Consider the following 20988-nt stretch of genomic DNA (forward strand, 5'->3'; position numbering starts at 1 on the left):
TCAAACGGTAGGTCTACTCATCTTACTCATCTTACTCATGGTTGTAAAAGAAATAGGCCTATGTAGCCCCCCCCCCTCCCTCAACACAAAGGTTGACAACCACGAGAGTAACCAAATCTTTCAAAGGTCCCCTTTGCAATGATTTTTCATCAAATTTACCCCCCTTTTTCATGCAAATTTTGCCAATTTCACGATCCTTGCTTAGCTTGGATCCTTCAGTCTTTCAACAACTACGCACGGTCACCAGGTTAAGGCAACGTGAAGGATTGTGGGTAAATAAAAGGCGCCGTCATTAGAGGCCAGAAGGATTCAGACTAGTCCTTGCTGCTGGTAAAAAAATAACCCCTTTTCCGCGCAATTTGGTAACTCTCATGGTTGTCAACTTTTGTGTTGACTAGGGTGCCGGGGTAGGCCTAAGGCCTATGTATAGTCATTTTCAAATAACCGCAATCTACAGCTGCTAGTATAAGTTCTGAAGAAAGTTTTATATTTTTTTGCTGGCATTTACCCGAAAATTTATTTTAACCTACGTCATGTATATTCCTGAAAACAGTCACCAGCATGTGCTTTTCAAATAATTTAGCTATTCTATTTTTATAATTTCATAATAGTTGAAATTGTAACAAACTGACATAAGAACACCCCAATTATGTTTTACCTTTTCATTCCTATCGTGCTTTTAAACCTTTAGATCATTGAGCTGCTGAAATATGCTTATCATACGAGTACGAGTTTAGCGAAAATAGTGAATCATACAATTACAAGTATTATTAACGTGGCTGTGTAGGCCTACTCTACTCCCCATTCCAGAAAAATACAGAACTAATTTTTTTGAATAAAAAAAATATTATCCTAGTAATAAAAGTCAAATTTTGATATCTAGCCACTTTTTGAAAATAAGGGCCAAAAACATGCGTTTTTAGGGTGTTTTCCGTATGTTGTGATAATCAAGCCCAAAGACTTGAACTAAGAATAATAACATTTTATGCCTTCTAATTTTGGAAAAGACATGTTTCATTCTTATATAAAGCAACCATTTATTAAAGTAACACAAAAAAGTGATTTCGGCATATACTGAAGATGCTTAGATTTGCATCTTCAGATCATTTGCAGATTTGAATGCTTAGATTTGTTCCAAGTTTGTGATTTTCGTGACTCGGTTGTCAGAAAACATGCCGAAAATGCATGTTTTTGGCTCTTTTTCAAGATATTAGTGAAATAGTGAACTTTTTCTTTTATCTCCAGTTAGGACTAACTAAAGGATTAGGATTTAGCTATGTTTCATTTGCCAAACAGGATAATATTTTTAATCGCAAAAAAATTAGTTCTGTATTTTTCTGGAATGGGGGTAGACACTGTTTCTTTCATGAAATTGAGTTTTTGAAATGTATTTACTTTGTTATGTTTTTCATAAATACAAGAAAAAATAATCCAGATTTGTTAACTCTAACTGTTCTATTTTATGGATTTTATTTCACTATTTCACTTGTTTCCGCAATTTAGAAGGAAAGGAAATCTTTGTTGTACCATCGGGGTACACGCGAGGAACAACACATCGCGTTTTGTAGTCGCGCAATTTGTTAACGCACGGATACGCTACGCATACGCAACGATTATCTGCATGCGCGGCGCATCTTATGGAAGCACCACGGAAGCACTGATTTAAAAAAAACCTTGCGGTCAAAGGGCTCCGTTTTAGCTACTGTGATTTTTTTTCAAGTTCTCCGATTTTAACATCAAGATATGAAAAGATTTCGCCCAAACTTCTGAAGGGGCTGTGGATTTACTCGATGTTCACGTAATGTAAGGAAGAAAGACGAGAAATGCCGCATTCTCCTGTGATCTTCGATCAAAGTGCAAAATGTGACCACTTTAAACTTCAACTGCCTTTATTTCAATGTTCATTTTCTCGGTAAAATGACGATTTAGGTACACGATAACTCAATGAATACAGCACTTATTAAGCAATTGTGCTCATCATAAAAAGCATGATCGACTTAAGAAACGTTTTTCTCATTTTCTTATATTTTAGTATATTTCCAATTTTAGGCATCATTTTGTGCAAATAGGCGTTTGTGAATTTTAAAAAGTACATTTTGATGCTTTATAGGCCTATGGTCAATATCTCAAAAAATTAGGCCAATATCAAAAAACTAAAAATTTTTTGGAAAGAATGTTTTTTTTTGTTATGATGTACAGAACAAAAATTGTCAAAAATTCATTTTCGTAGGTAAAAATCAAACAAATAAAAAACAGACAAACAAACATGGAAAATACAATAATATACCAAATTATCTTTCCGACTCGTCTCATGCTAAGTCTTATAATTTCCTCTTTTTTGTATTATTTCATTAGGTTTAAAAATGCTATCACCAGTAGATAGGCCTAACGAACAACCTTTCTCAATTTCTTTCTATTTTACTTGCGGAAAAACTAACAAGCAAACAAATAAATAAATAAACAAACAAAAACATCAAAACAAACTTTCCTAATAGACGTTTTCTAAATTTGTGAAATATTTTCTGGCCGTAAATAGGCTTTGAGCGCGTTTTTTTGAGCAGATGATGCTTGGTGCCGCAAATCACACCGTAAATTCTACCTTGAGTAGATAACAAACAAACAAGAAATTGGTTCATACAATTCCAAATGGTATCATCAGTAGTTCATACATATACGCTATGTAACAGCGCGCGTGATTGGTCGAGAGCCGGGCATAAACAGCGTTTATGCCCGGTGTCCACGATGTTAGATCGCCGGGTAGAAAAAGTGCAGGAAAATCGTGCATTTTTAGTAACTTTTTTGTTATTATTTTGATGAAATAAGAATCACAAAATGTTCTGATATGTATGAACGGGGTTCATTCATAGGCCCTATATTTTCATGACTAAACGGTTGTTTATGCCCTCGGGCCGCAAGCGGCCCCTCGGGCATAAACAACCGTTTAGTCATGAAAATATATGAATGAACCCCTAAATAACAAAATATTGTCAACCTTTCTTACTTAGGCCTACTTTCTTTGTAATTTATCCAAAAAAAAAATATCTTTAGTAGATAGCGGAATAAACAAACAAACAAAAAAAACACCCTCAAAAACAACCTTTCCTAACAGATGTTTTCTAACTGTGTGAAATATTTTCTGTTGCTTTATTAGGCCCGCAATGTTATCTTCAGAAGATAGCCGTTTGCGCGAGCGCCTTCCGAGAAAATGATGCAGATCGTAAATGATGCAGGCCGTAAGTGGGCTCGCGCGTGTTCACAGATGCATGTCGCAACGGGTGATTTGCAAATCGCACTGTAAATGGTATCTTGAGTAGATAAAAAACAAAAAACAGACAAACAAACATAAAATATACAAAAACATATCAAATTATCTTTCTGACTCGTCTCATGCTAAGTCTTATAATTTCCTTCTTTTTGTATTATTTCATTAGGTTTTATAATGCTATCATCAGTAGATAGGCCTGACAAAATATATTCAACCTTTCTCAATTTCTTTGTATTTTACTTGAGTAGATAGCGGAAAAACTAACAAGCAGACAAATAATAATAAACAAACAAAAAACATCAAAACAAACTTTTCTAAATTTGTGAAATATTTTTGTGAAATCACACCGTAAATTCGACCTTGAGTAGATAATGTAGTATTATGCAACGCACTGAATGGTCTATTGTTCTATTGTGTCCGATTTGAGCGCTGACATATTGGAAAATGTTGCCAATCAATATTCATGAGAGTGTACATTCAACGTCCAATTTTCGAAATGGGGTGACTTGTGCTTGGCAGGTGTAAAATACATCTGACTGGGCGTTTTAAATACGTAACGCATAAAGTCATTGATATCATCGAATGGCTGCCTATAGTGCTGTTAGCGTTAGGCCTATGGGGGGGGGGGGCTGTGTTTAGTTTCTATAATAATTATTGTAATGCCTACATTTTTCATTCCTTTTTCTTTTCTCTGTACTTATTCTTTCCTTGAAGTATCACTCCCTCTTCTTATCTCCCTTCCCTTCTCCATCCCCTCTTACTTTTTGTCCCCTCTCATTCCTATCATTTTTCTTACCTTACCTTTCTATTTATTTACTTCTATTTATTTATTTCTCTTCATTTCTTCCTCTTTCTCTCTTCCTCCAACCCCCCTCTCGTTCTTCATATCCCCTCTTTCACCTCTTCCTCCCTCATCCCTTCCCAAGACCTCTCACAGAAGAGCTGCCCCGCCCCTACAGTACGCCACTGTTTATGACATTCTCCTTCTTAAAATAAAATAAAATGTCAATTTGTGAAACAACTTTTATATAGGCCTATACCGGTATACTTATTATTTGTTACATGTATACGTATAGCTATTACCATTATACAGTACTATAGATAAATGGCAGCCTTGAATGCTTGATGTGTAATCATTCAGCAAGCGCATTCAATGTATTTAAATGAAGCACCTGAAGTCAGTGGGGTGATCACGAACTGTACTCAGCGGCTAATGTGTGCTTTTTGTGCTTACGGCTACTCAATCACATCCTTGTATGTTATTACAACAAAAGGTAGGCCTACTTTTCGTTCCAGACGTCGCTTTCACGCGCCTTTCGTTTGATCACTTATTAGCCTCTTATTGACAGTAGCCTGCTAGGTAAAGCGTTAATACATTGTCGGGTCAGGTTACCGATTTAATGGCGGAAGCCCTTTGTCCCAAACAAAAGGTACCTTTCGATGAATAGCTTGTCAGATTTCAAATCGGCACAAGGTTTCAATGCGTTACGTAATCTATTTCTTCTCCATCTATTTAATAGCTCCATGGTATTATGTACGTGCACACTGTTTGTATAGCACCCCCAACGTTCATTACGCATAGTAACGAGACTAGCGGCCACCATTAAAAATACTCTTGTCAAGCTAAACATATCTTGTGTTTGGTGTATTTTCGTTGGTCAATATTAACACATGGAGGCAGCGGTGTGACCCACAAACAATGCCAAATGAAGCCGAACAGGCCCCTCCACCAGGAGAAGGGGTGCAATCGGTTGGGTTCAACGCCAATTTGCCAATGCCCGAACGATTTGATATAGCCTAAATGCATCGGGACCAGACAAAGCTGAAAAGTGGTCAAAATGGAGCAGACGATTTCAACGATACCGATACGCATCGGGACTTGTAAACAAACCAGATGTAGATCAAGTAAGCACCTTTTGTACGCCATGGGCGACACAGGTGATGACATTTTGGTGACATTAAAACACATCGATGAAGAAAAGGCAACATATGATGAGATTACAAAAGCATTTAATGAGTACTTCCAAGACAGAAGGAACGTGCTGGTGGAACGTGCAAGGTTTAACACAAGAAAACAAACGCCAGGAGAACCCATAGACTCATTTATTCAAGACTTGTATAAGCTCGCAGATACCTGTGAGTACGGTGATCTAAAGGAACAGTTGATTCGTGATCGCATAGTAGTAGGGGTATTGAGCGACAAGTTGTCAGACCATTTGCAAGGGAAAGGAACAAACCTAACTTTGGCCCAAGCTGTTAAAATATGCAGGCAGGCGGAAGAAAGAAACCAAAACAAATCCCTGGTACGCGGTGCCGCTGCAAGCGCTTCCGAAGTAAACTATGTCAAAAAATCACACGCAAACCCGCACGCAAAACGCTATGGTAATGCGCAAAAATCTACTTCATATCGGCCTAACCCTGGTCAAAACCCTAGTCAAAAACCCAAGTTCAATAAACGGTCAGGGTCAGGGAGAGCAGGTCAGTGCCAGTGGTGTGGTAAAGAAAAACACGATCGCCGTAACTGTCCGGCTAGAAATGTGTCATGTAATAAATGTGACAAGCCTGGTCACTACGCAGTGGTATGTCAACAAGGAGGTAGGTCAGTCAATGAAATTGATGATGAGCAATCCCAATGTTATGCAGATTTAGGTTATGATCAATCGTCAGATGAGGATGTGGACATCCCGTTTCTTGGTGAAGTCTATGCTGTTGATAGTTGTGATCTAGCTGATGATGAGGATTATTGGTCTGAGAATGTCAATGTCAATAATAATGACACACACTTCAAACTAGACTCTGGGGCTAGGGTCACGGTGGTAAGTGAACACTTACCATGGGTCAAAGGTCAGAAATTAGATAAAACACCAACCCACTGTATGGTCCTGGTCGTATCAAGCTCCCAGTTGTTGGTAGGTTCATGGCAACACTCCAGTATGGTGATGTTAAGCTTAATGAAGAGGTCTATGTTATCAAAAACCAAAAGTGTTCTCTCCTGAGTAGAAAAGCATGTCACAGGTTAGGATTGATCACACAACGGGTGAATGAGGTACAGTCACATGGAGAGATTGGACCTAATTTTAGAGAGGAATTTCCCAGTTTGTTCACAGGTCTAGGTAAGGTCAAGGATCAGTATACGTACCGTATTACACTACAGGAGAATTGTAGGCCTGTATGCTTGTACACACCAAGAAAAATTCCACACCCATTGCTACCCAAGGTGAAGTCTGAGATTGAGAAAATGGTGAAACAAGGTGTAATATCCCCAGTCAAACAACCAACAGAATGGTGTTCAGGACTTGTATGTGTTCCAAAGCCAAGTGGTTCAGTGCGCATTTGTGTAGATCTGACAGCACTGAATAAGAGTGTTCAAAGGGAAATACATCCCATGGCATCTGTGGATGATTCATTGGCCAAGTTAGGGGGCAGTGACAGCAAGTTTTTCAGCAAGCTCGACGCCAATAGTGGATTCTGGCAAATCCCACTGGACACACAGTCTAGACTTCTCACTACTTTTGTTACACCTTTTGGTCGTTATTGTTTCAACCGTCTCCCATTTGGTATAAGCAGTGCACCGGAAATATACCAGAGAATGATGTCGGAGGTCTTGGAAGATCTTGACGGAGTGATTTGTCACATGGACGATATTTTGATTCACAGTCCAACACATGAAGAGCATTTGAAACATGTAAGGGCAGTGTTACAAAGATTAGCTGAAGCTGGAATCACACTCAACAACAAATGTGAGTTCTTCAAGCAAAGAATCAGGTTCCTGGGGTGCATAGTGGACTCTAGAGGGCGCCATGCTGATCCGGATAAAACCAGCGCAATTACTGAGTTTCCGGCACCTACCAATATCACAGAGCTTCAGAGGTTCATGGGTATGGTAAACCAACTGGGGAAGTATATTCCTTCATTAGCAAACATGACAGAGCCCATGAGACAGCTGTTACGAAAGGAAACAGCATGGTACTGGGGTGTGGAGCAAGAAAGAGCTTTCCAGGAGGTCAAAGAAGTCCTAGTCTCACGAAGTATCCTAGCACACTACAACCCGGCACTACCTACTATTATTGCAGCCGACGCATCTTCAACCGGCATAGGGGCAGTTCTCATGCAAGTACAAGATGATGGGAAACGACGTCCAATCAGTTACGCTTCACGATCTTTGACGGAGACAGAACAGCGGTATGCTGTTATTGAGAAGGAGGCTCTTGCAGCAACCTGGGCATGTGAAAAGTTCTCTGAGTATGTCCTGGGCTTGGATTTTTGCTAGAAACAGATCACAAACCACTCGTTCCACTGTTAAGTTCCAAAGAACTAGCCAAATTGCCAGCTCGCATCCAAAGATTCAGGCTGAGAATGATGAGGTTCAGCCCTAGGATCCAACACGTTCCTGGTAAACTTCAAGTTATTGCAGATTCTCTGTCACGGGCACCTACCGGTCTTCCGTCAGAAGCCGACTTGATGTTCATTGGCGAAGTTGAGGCCTATGCAGAATCCATCCTTAGTACACTGCCAGCAACTGAACAGCGTCTACAGCGGTGCAGGTAATTAGGGCCCAGAAGGCTGATGAAATTTGCATGAAAATTACAGAATACTGCACTACGGGATGGCCTGCATACATGCCGCATTTGCCACTATTACGTCCTTACTGGGAGAATCGAGGTCACTTTGCAATAGTTGAGGATCTTTTGTTGTATGATGATCGACTTGTGATTCCACAGTCCATGAGGTTAGAGATTCTGGAGTCTATCCATCAAGGTCATTTGGGTGTTAGTAAATGCAGAGCTCGTGCACGTATCTCTGTCTGGTGGCCAGGAATGTCAAAAACCATCGAAGAAATGGTAAACAAATGTGTCACTTGTGCTATAAATAGACCGGAAACCAAAGAACCACTCATGCCCTCCTCACCCCTGACAGACCTTGGCAGCGTCTTGGTACTGATCTTTTCCATCACCAAGGTCAAACATATGTTATCGTCGTTGATTATTATTCGCGATGGATTGAAATTAAAAAGCTCAATGACGAAACTTCAGAAAGCACCATAATAGCGCTCAAAGAGCTTTTTGCGCAACACGGTATCCCAGATCTTTTGGTTTCGGACAATGGCCCACAGTTTAGCGCAGCCATATTCCGCAAGTTTGCAACAACTTACGGATTCGCGCACACAACCAGTAGTCCACTATACCCACAAGCCAACGGTGAGGCTGAGAGAGCAGTTCGCACCATTAAAGGACTCTTGAAAAAGAACAGTGACTCTTACTTAGCGCTGCTCAGCTACAGATCAACCCCACTACAGAATGGCCTGTCCCCTAGCGAGTTGTTAATGGGCCGCAGACTTCGTACGCAGCTTCCAGTGCTCCCGTCAACACTGCAACCAAGATCTCAACAAGATCTTCAGAAGGTTCGCGAGAAGGAAGAAATGTACAGAGACAATCAGCAACGTAACTTTAACAACAGGCACAACGCTAGAGAGTTGCCAACTCTTCAGCCGGGTGACAATGTTTGGCTGCGAGATCAAAACGTTATGGACAGATAATAGAGCGAAGGTCTGAGCCAAGATCTTACTTAGTAAAAACTATGCAAGGCACAGTGCGCCGTAACAGATCAGCACTGGTGTCCACCACACAACCTAAAGACACAGCTGTCAGTACACAGCAAGAACAAGTACAACCAAAGACAAGCACCAATCATCGGTATCAGCAAGTTCAACAGCCACAAGTCCCAGCTCCCCCAACCAGCAAGCTTCAGACAGCTGCAACAGTTCCAGCGCCTTCAACCAGCAACAACAGTTCGTCGCAAGCTACGCCAGAACCAGTCACTCAGATGAAGACTCGCAGTGGCAGAGTAGTAAAGCCAAATCCAAAATACAGTGACTTTGTGCGCTAAAAGACAATCAAGTTTACCTTTTGAAGTTTGTTGAAGTTAAAAGTTTCAGAAAAAGAAACTAAAGACAATCAAGTTTACCTTTTGAAGTTTGTTCAAGTTAAGTTTCAGAAAAAGAAACTAAAGACAATCAAGTTTACCTTTTGAAGTTTGTTGAAGTTTTGAAGTTTGTTGAAGTTCAAAGTTTCAGAAAAAGAAACTAAAGACAATCAAGTTTGTTCAAGTTAAGTTTCAGAAAAAGAAACTATGGACCTTTCAATTGGGCAAAACAAATTTGACCTAATTTAGTGCCCAAAGCATTTTAATGTTGAGTAGTTAAAAAGTTTGAACTGTTAAAAGCCAAAAAGAATTGGACTTTATCTATTTCTACTTTGTTGTTTACAAAGTTTACAAAAATGAAGTTGCAAAAAGTTGCAAAAGTTTCAGTTGTGTTAAATAGTTAAGCAAAAACAAGAAGTGCTTTTAAAAAGGACATTGTGCAAAAGACACTAAAATCAGAAATGGACAAGTTATGAACATGGAAAGGAAAAGGACACTCAAGTGAAAGAAACAATCATACTCAGTTCAATGGAGTATAAAATCTGAATTTAATAACTTCTCATTGAGAACTTTTACAAAAACATTTAAATACACAGTTTCATACTTAAGGGGGAGATGTAGTATTATGTACGTGCACACTGTTTGTATAGCACCCCCAACGTTCATTACGCATAGTAACGAGACTAGCGGCCACCATTAAAAATACTCTTGTCAAGCTAAACATATCTTGTGTTTGGTGTATCTTCGTTGGTCAATATTAACACAGATAACAAACAAACAAGCAAACAAACAACAAACATGTAGTACAAAAAATATACCAAATGAAATTTCCGACTTCTTTGATTTTTTTTAAAAATTAGTTCATACGGTTTCAAATGGTAGATAACAAAATATTGTCAACCTTTCTTACTTTCTTAGGCCTATTTTATTATAAAAAAACCCCGCTATCTTGAGTAGATAGTGGAAAAACAAACAAACAAAACACATCAAAAACAAACTTTCCTAACAACAGTTGGAGGGCCATTCAACTTTGACGCGCTATTATTAAACTGTACGCTATGAATACGCACACAACGAAAATTTAAATTCGCTTGGTTTGGGTTGCAGTTTTAAAAGCTTCCAAATTTCTCACTACAACTCCTAATAGCTATATATTTTATATATAACTACAAGAAAGGCTTTCAACATTTCATATATGTTCACAAAAAATACCGTAACTTTGCAAGGAATATGATATGGGCACATAAACACAAATTTTTGTCATGAATTGAGATAAAAGAGTAACAAAAACAACTTTATTTTAAAAATGGTGCGAGTTCATAAATCAGGAATTTGCATATGATTAGAAACATGGCTTATTATCCTCATATTAAAAATCACGATTTTTGGTTGGTTAAGACAAAAACCTGCCGGGATGAAAAGGTATTTTACAAGACGGAAAAATACCAGTATTCAGTAGGCCATGCGACAAGAACATTGAGAAGGTTCATGCGAGCAGTGTTAAACTGCGCGCGCGTATTTCACTGAACGCAGATGAATGGCGCGCTTGGGCGCAACAAAGTCGCGCGCATGTACTCGTTCATGGTGTCAAGTCACGCGGTATTGTTAAGAAGTTGTTTACTTAATTATCGTCGATGGGCCTAATCTGGGTAACCAATTTAAACCATTATAACAACTTAGAATTTTAAGTTCAAAATTTGGAACAAAGACTAATCGATAGATAAAGGTTGAAATTACTTGTCTGGCTAAAATTTAGAATGATTAAAGCGTTAAGACAGAAAATATCCGGGTTAGAAGTCCTTAGCAACGAAAATAAATTTGAAGGTAAAGCAAACGCAAAAATCACGAATTCTAACGACAAAAGTAGACAAAATGGAAATCAAGTAGAGAATTGTGAAGATATTTTCAATACAAGTTATTTGTAAATTGCCCAAGTTGATTGGATTCACATAATACGGTACATTTCGAATCGAAAATTTCCGCGGGAAAGGTAAAAAAACATACCCAAGAGTGCGACGGTCATTTTTGCAAAGGTCGCGTACGTTAATAATTTGACCTTTCACGGAAAACGCGCATGATGGCCCTCCGACTGAACAACAGATGTTTTTCAAATGTGTGAAATGTTTTCTGTTGCTTTATTAGGCCCGCAATGCTATCTTCCGAGCTAGAAAATGATGCAGATCGTAAATAATGCATTTCTCGTGCGTGATTTTGCGTCACCGATCAATCAACTTGGCTTATCCGCGATTGCGCTAAAATTACGCGCCGGTACGCGCAATGAACTTTGCGTGGCGCTCTGCACCATGCGAGTGGTGGGCAGCGTATTACGCGATTCAGTTCTTCAAGCCATAAAAAAGTAAACAAAATTTAAAAATAGACTGAAAATTTCAAAACTCATTTAATCTCCCGGTTGATTTACGCCAATATGTACACCATTTCCGTGGTATTGTGTACAAAACCGTTTTATCTTTCATTGTGATTTTTAAGATTGTGTTATTTAAATTGCAAACAAAAAATTAAGTTTAATAATGGCGTTTCTTCTTACTTTTGACTGAAACACACACTAATTTTTCATCTGAATAATCTTAAATCTACTTTTTTTTTTTTTGCGACGTGCACATTTACTGGTTTTGGTATGATAATTTGTCATTAGAGCTCTTTCACATACAACAGCATTTGAGGGAGCTCACGACTGAACACAAATCTAAAAATGCATAAATGGAGCCGAAAACACCGTGAACCAGGACAGGAAATCATCTAACAATACATTGTTGTTCCAAAATAATTTAGGCCTAATTCTTGCAAATGAGAGAGCCCAAACTACCAATGCACCAGTAGGCCTACTATCAAAACGACACGGAGCCGAAACACCGGGAACCACCACAGTGACCATCCAAAAATGCATTCAATGTTCCAAAATAATTTAAATCTGGCAAAGTAACAAAAACATATGAAAGCACAAATCAACCAATGCACAATTACTATCAAAACAACACGGAACCGAAAACATCGGGAACCACCATAGGAAACCATCCAAAAATGCATTTTTTTTTTTTGTTCCATTATAATTTAAATCTTGAAAAATAACAAAAACACATCAAAGTACAAACCTGCAAATTCATAATTATTATCAAAACGACCTGGAGCCTAACCCCGGGAACCACCACAGGAAACCATCCAAAAATTGCATTTTTGTTCCAAAATAAATTAGAATAATAAAATTAAAACCACATGAAAAAGAAATTCAATCATCAGAAATAGCTCATTTTTATACAAAATCATTGTTTTGATTTATTCAAATTACAAAAACCAATGAAAACAAAGATCATGCAATGTTTTGTATGTTCAAAACAATATGGAGCCTAAAACACTTGGAACCACCGCTGGAAACCATCTAAAAATCTCATTTTTGTTCAAAAATAATACCAATCTATAAATCACCAAAAAAATGATAATGCCAACCCCTGCCAGATTGACACTTGCCAACCTGGTACAATTGGCAGATGCCAATGATTTCTGACACTCTGGATATTGATGGCAAATGCCAATTTGGCCCGTGACTGCAAATGCCTGGTTGTGCGTACCCCTTGCACATTCTTCTTGGCCGAACCTGGCAAATGCCACATTGGCATGCAGTTGGCAAGTGCCAACCTGGCACTATGTGGCATATTTTCCCTGTGTATCTCCACAATGGCAATTCAGATCAATTGGGACCACTTTAACTTGAATGAGAGTACAGTAGCTGAGCTGCCGGTGTTAGGTGTTACAGTTTACTAAAGACTAAAATATTAATAAGGAATTCAGCTTCAGATATCTAACGTAAACAATAAGATGCACAATAAACACAAGCTTTTTTTTTTTTGTAAATTAAAATATAACATTTTTAGAATCAAATTGAGTTGGTGTCATTCTGACACATCCTGAAGAAAACCAGTCACGCGCGTTTGGATTGCAAATGTTAAGGGGGTACTACACCCCTGCTCAATTGTGTGCCTATTTTTGCATTTTTCTCAAAAATTATAGAGCATTGTTGACAAGTAAGATATGTATATTATAGGGGCAAGGACTGCAACTACTGCACTGGAAATTTTAGTTCAGCACAGACAACAGTTGTGGAGTTACAGTCAAAAATGAGGGAAAACCAATATTTGATCAATAAATCAATAACTACTTGCCTTAAGTTGCTGAATTTCCAGTGCAGTAGTTGTAGTCCTTGCCCCTACAATATATATATATAATTTACTTGTCACCAATGCGCTATAATTTTTGAGAAAAATGCAAAAATAGGCACAAAATTGGCCAGGGGTGTAGTACCCCCTTAAGAGGTACACAATAGGGATATCTCTACAATGGCCATTCAGATCCAATGGGACCACTTTAACTTGAATTTGAGTACAGTAGCTGAGCTGCCGGGTGTGGTTGAAGTTTTATCAAGAGGCAGTGACTCCAGGACTGGATTAGTTGTTCGTACCTGCTTTGGTTCATATAGCAAGGTTTCGTTATATCATAGTCCGTGATATCGTCTCTTCAAAATGCAACATAGGATAATCTTGGATAGTCCAGAATATATTGTTTATAACTTGATATACAATTATCTCCAAATTATGTACATCTTATCTTGAATTTTGATGTGTCAGACTCATCCAATATCAATGAAAACTGACGGGTACCAATCATTTTGATACAGCTTGTATCAAACAAATTGCCGATTGAAGTAAAGCAGATCATTTTTTGGTTGTGTGGATCTTCTTAGAAGTTGCCGATCTGGCACAAAGATTCTGCTGTGAATATCTTTGGGGGATATGTCACGCGATAGACGCACTTACAGGAAAATAACAACGGCAATCAACTAGTGAAGAGGAACCAAGGGAGAGCGGCAACTTTCCGCTTCTTGCTCTATTTTTAGCCACGTGGTACCGAGAGGGAGTGAAATGTCAGGTATAAATTGCTCATAATCGAGTCGTGCGTGTTATTAATACAGTTTTGTGGTTAGGCAAAAAAAAACATGTTTGCTTCCTGTAGCAGGTCAAAAAGGCAATTTTATTTTTATTTTTATTTTATAATCCATGTCTTCAAATGAAAAAAAAAACACATTTGGACATTGTAAAAAAGTATTTAAAAATGTGTGATGTTTTCTCCAGTAGTTTTGCACTAAGCTTGTTTGTTGTGTGATGTGTAAATGTTTACTCCAGTAATGTGTTTTTTTTTTTTTCAGGTTTTTCTTTCTTTTATTTTTTTTCAAAAGTGAAAATACGCAAAAAAGCTGTCAAAAACGAAATGCGCGCGCTACAGGAAACACACTTGTTGGTGTTTTTTTGGCCTTATGCTTTTTGAATTACATAATAATATCAATATAACTGCGTTGAAGGATTGTGATTAAAATCGTTTATAGTCTTTTTCTTCTTATGCCCATTACATCGTTTGCCACGTATTTGCATGTCTGACACATTACAAACTTTCATGACATACAATACATGGACAAATGAAATTACAAATCTGAACTCACAAAATTAATGACCATGAAGGAAAAGGAGTAATGACAGCAATATATGCATTTTGAGTTTCATATATCTATAGAGCATAAATTATCATTAGTAAGGTCAGCAATAATACAAAAATGTAAAAGCTCTAGTTCTTAGTTACTGGAATGGAAGAAATAATGGCAGTCATTTAAATTTGTTCTTTTATAATGAGCGATCACGTACAAGTGGTTATAAGTATTGTATTTTTTACACTAGTGGTACAAAATAGAACATTTTGTTGGGTTGAACATTAAACATAACACATAGGGATTCCCACTGGACTATTCCATTGTTTTTGCAAAAAAAAATTACATAGCGTGATAATTAACTCAATGAAAGACACGCACAATGTAATGACGCCAAATAAAGTAGTGGTAAAGTGATAAAAAAAAAGGTCATTTAACCTCCCAGCAAACACAAAACGTTTTCGACATCATTCGCCAAAGGTTAGAAAAGGTTGCCAGAAAACGTTCAAATGTCGGGTTATATAAGGGTATATAAAAGGTATAACACGTGTTTTATAACATTCAAAAACATTTTTTGCTAACTTCATAAATAATATTCAAACATAACGTTACTTGAGTGTTGATGAAAAAATATTTGGCAAAAAATGTTTGCAAAAAATATTTTACAGTAACATTTTGAAAACATTCTAAAAATATTTGTAGTGTGTTTTCATACATAACGTTTTAAAACGTTTTCATTACCTTTATATACCCGACATTTAATATTATTAAAACGTTTTTACCAAAACCAAAAACCCAAAATATAACTTGTTTAAAACGTTTTGTGTTGGTTGGGCTCCAACATTACTCGAAATAAGGAACATAAATTAATACGTAAGTTTTACTTTGTGGCAGGACATTAATATACTCAAATGTAAAGCAAACTGGCATTCGGATAGAACTACTCTGTATTGATAATGATGATATTAGAAATTATAAGAGATCCTTTACCTGTAGGAATTTTAGTTCGTCTTCTTCCAGTACTTCATGTTCACTTGTTCCTACCGAAGCAAGCACCGAGTCGTAGGCCCTTCGCCTCATATTGACAAGCCCTGTGGGTAGTTTGTTACTTGGCTCTCGTTTTTTCCGCTTAGCCCTGTGTAAAGAAAGAAAATGAAGATAGAAATTTACATTATATGACAAACATGTGTAATGGGTATGCGGGTATATCAAAGAGCCTTTTCAGGCTTTCTGTTTCTTAGTTTCATTAAGGAGTGACAGCACCAATCTGCCTCACATTAGTGCTTTACACTAGGATCCACAACATGCTCATCTATCAGGGCACAGTTCCTTAACCCCAATGCATTTGTACATTCATTGAATGACCTTTGACAATTTGAGTACAGAAACTCATACTCTGCAACTTGAGGTCAAATTTAGAACTCTTGATTATGTAATTGGGGTTATTGAACTATGCCATTGGGATGAGGCCATTGTGGTTCATAGTGTTAGTGCAAACTACTGCATTGCGGTATAACAATAAAGTTAAATACATTTGAACTTGGAAATGCGACGAGTTGCGATGAGTTGCGGCAAAAAGTAATCGATATATCGGCACCGCACCGCAAAGCAATTGCGGCGTAGTATGAACGGACCTTCACTCTTGTCCCACTGTATTTCCTGAGTGAGGTCACGTGAGGCCAACTAAAGGTCGGCCCACTACCTGCAGTCGGTCAAAGTCACTTATAGTGGGTACTAATCTTAGGATATGTAGCTAGAACCCAGTGAATTAGTTCTGGTACATGAAAGATGTATTGTATATTATAAGTGGTAGATAGCTCAGAGAACAAATCCTTATTACCGTAGCAATATGACAATTCCAACTACATTATTTTCTCAGATGGACATAACGCACTGATGTGTCCTAACAATAAACGGCGCTACTCTGGCAGCAGCCTTCAAAATACTAGGACTACCTGGGAGCTGATTCCCTGTAAATATTTCGATTCATCTTCATTCCCATTTGCTCGAAGAGAAACTTTATTTAAAACGATGTTGATATAAGCATAAGGTGCTTTTAAAGGCGGCTCTCGTTAACGCCATTATGAGTTTGATGGCTAGATCTTATTTCATGTAGACAATTTATATGACATGAGATATGTTTTGTAATACTTCTAGCGGGCGCAACAAATCATAGTGATATCAACAAGCGCCATAATGGAATTACTTTATAATTTAAGAATATATAAGTGCGCTAATTTAAGTAACTTTGATTTTATCATGATCAATATCGCCGTCGTTCATCAATATCAGAATGGTCGACTGCAGATCCGTCGGGTAACGCTTTTTCAATGAGAAATGAACTTTAATGCTTGGATGATGTCACGATGAGGTTAGAATTTATTTCAATGTTTTGGGTTAGGGTTTCCGACGGATCGGCACTCGACCGGCCTCATATTATACATGTTATAAACATCTCAAAAAAATAACTAACCTCCCTTAAATAATGACCATTATTCAAATCTGTAAAATGCGTTGGAAGCAGAATTTATTTCTGCACATTTTGACACCTCATTTGTAGCAATTGACTAAATATTGACGTCACAGCGTACATTTAAATCTATCTAAACAGATTTGAAAGTTGCAGTAAATTCTATTGATTTTGCATTCAGTGTAATGGAATGAAATCTGTGTAATGATATCTGAGTGTTTTTGTATTGTAAAAATGTGTATGTAAGTTTCAAATTTGGACCTCACTACATTAAATTGACCGGTGTTTTATTGTTTTCTTGGCTATCGTATCAAATGAGGTATCAAAATGCGCAGAAGTAAATTCTGCTTCCAACGCATTTTACAGATTTGTAATACAATAGCCACTTTTTGAATAATGGCCATTATTTAAGGGGGGTTAGTTCCTTTTTTTGAGATGTTTACTATAACATGTATAAAATAATTTTTGGCGTTATGTTTATTATCTTATTTCCATTATCAGCTACCTTCGACTATATTTATAAATTCGCACGTGACCCATGGGCACGACATACCAAGACCAACAAGCGTGACCAAATCATCATGCATTGGCCGCTATAGACGAATTCAATTTCACGCATTCCTACACCTCAATGGCAGCCAATAGCTGGGTCCCCGTCGGCTCTATCTCACCTAAAATGTGAAATGATGCGGCCTTGGAGGGTATTTTAAACTGCATGCTATCACCCGTGTTACACGTAGACAAAAGAATGATGACAGTTTACAACACAAAATAATCTAACATCGAATTTTAAGCGGCTTTAATCCACCCAATTGGGCACTCACAACACCTGTTTGGTGCATGCGGGGACCCAATAATAGCCGACCAAATCCTGACCATGACTTGGCTCGTTTGGATTCGTCTATACAGAAAAGGATAGGAACTCTCAAGATAAATATCATTAAATTTAAGTATTAATAGAAAAGCAAATTCATTACACATAGTGGGATTCCAAATTCGTAATATGTTATCAAAACAGCATTTTAAAATATTTGCCGACGGAAAAAATATGTTTCGACGGATTTATTACGTTTGGCAACAGCCTGGCAAAACCCAATGATGAAACAACACAAACAAAAACACTACACTGAAGGATAGCCCTACATCAAAAACAATAAACAAAAACAAAGACAACGCAAAAGGAAAAAGACCTAAAACACAAAACAACCAGAACATAATAATTATAAAACAGACCATTTATGTAAATTGATCGCGCATTTGTCAAACTGTCAAGGGCGTCATGAAAGTGATATAAATGTGCCCAGCACGTTTGTATTTTCACACCAAACTACAAATCTACTGATTTTTATCGAAACGCCCAGGACAAAGTCCAAACCTCCCAATTACGTCACTTCAGTCCTCTGAAAGACATCAAAAACATAGCGTACTAACCTAGTGATATATCAAATAATTAATTGTTCAAATATGTCTCAATTTCGACCTTGCAGAAGTGCAACCGTATGAGTCTCATGATCATATTGATTTTGTGAAATAAAAACTGTACTAAAATAGCATGATTTGAAATGTTTCCTCTGGAACTAAAACAAACCAACGGAAAAGATTTTGGTTTGATAAGATGATCGCATACATGATGGCGTGTAGCAGGATTAATTTGTTGTGGCAACTGGTACGCTTAAAGCCCGACGTCTATGGCAAGCTAAGCGGCTCAGAACGTGGGACTAGCTACGCGTAGCTTCTTTCTCGTTACGTGCAGCTTATTAACCAATCAGATTCGCGGTTTTAAACACGTGGAGTTGATGTAAACATCCTCTCTCACAAAATATTACGTTGTTAATTTTTGTAAATGAAAATATCTGTAGTATATCAGCAAAAAAGTGTATAGGTGCTATTAAAGTAATATCTGAACAGAATGATGATTGTTCTATATTTAGGGGGGCTATCATTTTCTTCGGAAGGGGGTAAGGTGTATCGGTGGTGGGAGTCGGGGGTCATAACATTTTTTGATGCCGAAATAGTGAGGGCCGCAATTTTATTGACGCCGACTTTTGTAAATTTAGGAACCCCCCCTTCCGACCCATTTTACTCTCTCCATATTTACACAGTGGCATGTGATATCGCTTTCCCTGCAATATCTTTACACAGCGCTTTACATCAGTAGTACTAGTAGTTGTTGTTTGACCTTCATATCCCCTGCACCGCTAATACAGCTCGAGTATAAAGTTACTTGCTATTAAACACGGTGTAAACTTGGAAACACTAAATAAATATGCTTTGTGTCATTTTAGCCAGGCATTAGCAACATGTTCTCTTGACACGTGCTGTGATTTGGCCTCCTTTACCCGTTCGTTATCTATGCTAATTCCGTAAATTAATTACAAGATAATAATTGTGAAAGAGGATACCTATAACTATACTACGCGCAGCTAACGACCCAACCACGTGATTAAATTTGACTATTTTGATTGGTCAAACAGCTGCTCGTAACGAGAAAGAAGCTACGCGTAGCTGTTCCACGCTTTTGGCCCCCTTGGCTTGCCATAGACGTCATTATAGAGGACAGCATTAGTTGAACGAACTTTAACGGGGTACGTGGACACCTGATATTAATTTGGTGGCATTAATGGGCGCTAATTGGTTACTGCGGCATCACGTGACATCGCGCGTTTAAGTACCGCCTTCACGTTCGTTCACCCAGTTCTGTCTACTGTGGCCCAACCGGAAGAACCTCAAGTTAAGAATTGCTTGTCATCCTAAAGTATGCTTCATTACTAATTCATCACATACTCAAATAGTGTTTTGAAATGTCATTACGTCACATATTGACATTACCACCTGCGTCAAAATAAATCCTGCCAAAGTTCTGTCAATCTGAATCTAATTTGGACCAATGTATTAGTGCAAAATCAGGTGGAATTTTAAAAGTTATTTCGTAGGGATAAAACAGCAATAATTACTTCAACCTTGAATATGTTTTATCTTGATTGAACATAAGCTTTTACGTTTTTAATAATTATAATGATTAAAGTCATTTTATGTTTCAAAATGATATTTTAACGCTAACAGAGAAAATGTTTGATTTGGTCGGTGTCATTGAGAGGTCATTAACCCGATCGACAGCCCCATCCCACATGAGATTTTGGTATCGGAAGAAACCTCAAATTTCCCTTATTACTCCAGTGTGAAAAAATCAGTGGTGAACTGTGGTAACCACACCGGAAGCGTATGTACTATCCGATGGGGCATGTTATACACGTTCTTTGCTTCTCATATCAAAACCCGCACGAGCAATACAACTCAAAATTAGGAAACATGCTGTTTTAATGGTATGCCACATAGAATAAAGAACACACATACATATCGGACAACGTCCCTTTAAATGTTGATTAATTCAATATGGCTTTCTTGTAACAAATATATAAAATGCTGCGTTGAGGACAATTACAAATTACTTTATTTCATTCTCACAAACAATTATCAGTTAGGGTCGGCAACGACCAAGTATCTTATGTAACTTATGCAATGTTTTCTGTTTTACCTAAATATTTAGAAGAAGGAATAAAAGATCATGACTCTTCATCAACCCCTCTGTTCACTCACGTAGCCAGGATCTTTAGCTGGGAAAATTCGCGTACAGTGTCATTAGTGCGTTCAGCGCACCTGATTCCTAGACAAGGTTAATAAAGGTTTGCATTTAAACTTGTATCATCTAAAATAATAATTAACGATTTTGGTTGCGCCTTGCGGCTGATTTCCATTATTCTTAATTTTGAAATGTCTCTGCCTCGATCTGATTTTAAAGGAATAGTTCATGTTCTAAGCCTTAATATTACGTTAAGTTTTATG

The 20988-nt window shown here is 37.7% G+C and overlaps 1 protein-coding gene across 1 annotated transcript in view; it reads right to left on the reverse strand.

The window, feature by feature from the left end:
- LOC140162956 (short transient receptor potential channel 7-like) overlaps positions 1–20988 on the reverse strand; it is a 473805-nt gene that overhangs the window by 106184 nt on the left and 346633 nt on the right. Inside the window, 1 exon segment of the mRNA XM_072186273.1 lies at positions 15666–15810. Coding sequence (XP_072042374.1) covers positions 15666–15810 — 145 coding nt within the window.

This window comes from Amphiura filiformis, chromosome 10 (assembly GCF_039555335.1).
Source record: "Amphiura filiformis chromosome 10, Afil_fr2py, whole genome shotgun sequence".
Taxonomy (NCBI): Eukaryota; Metazoa; Echinodermata; class Ophiuroidea; order Amphilepidida; family Amphiuridae; genus Amphiura; species Amphiura filiformis.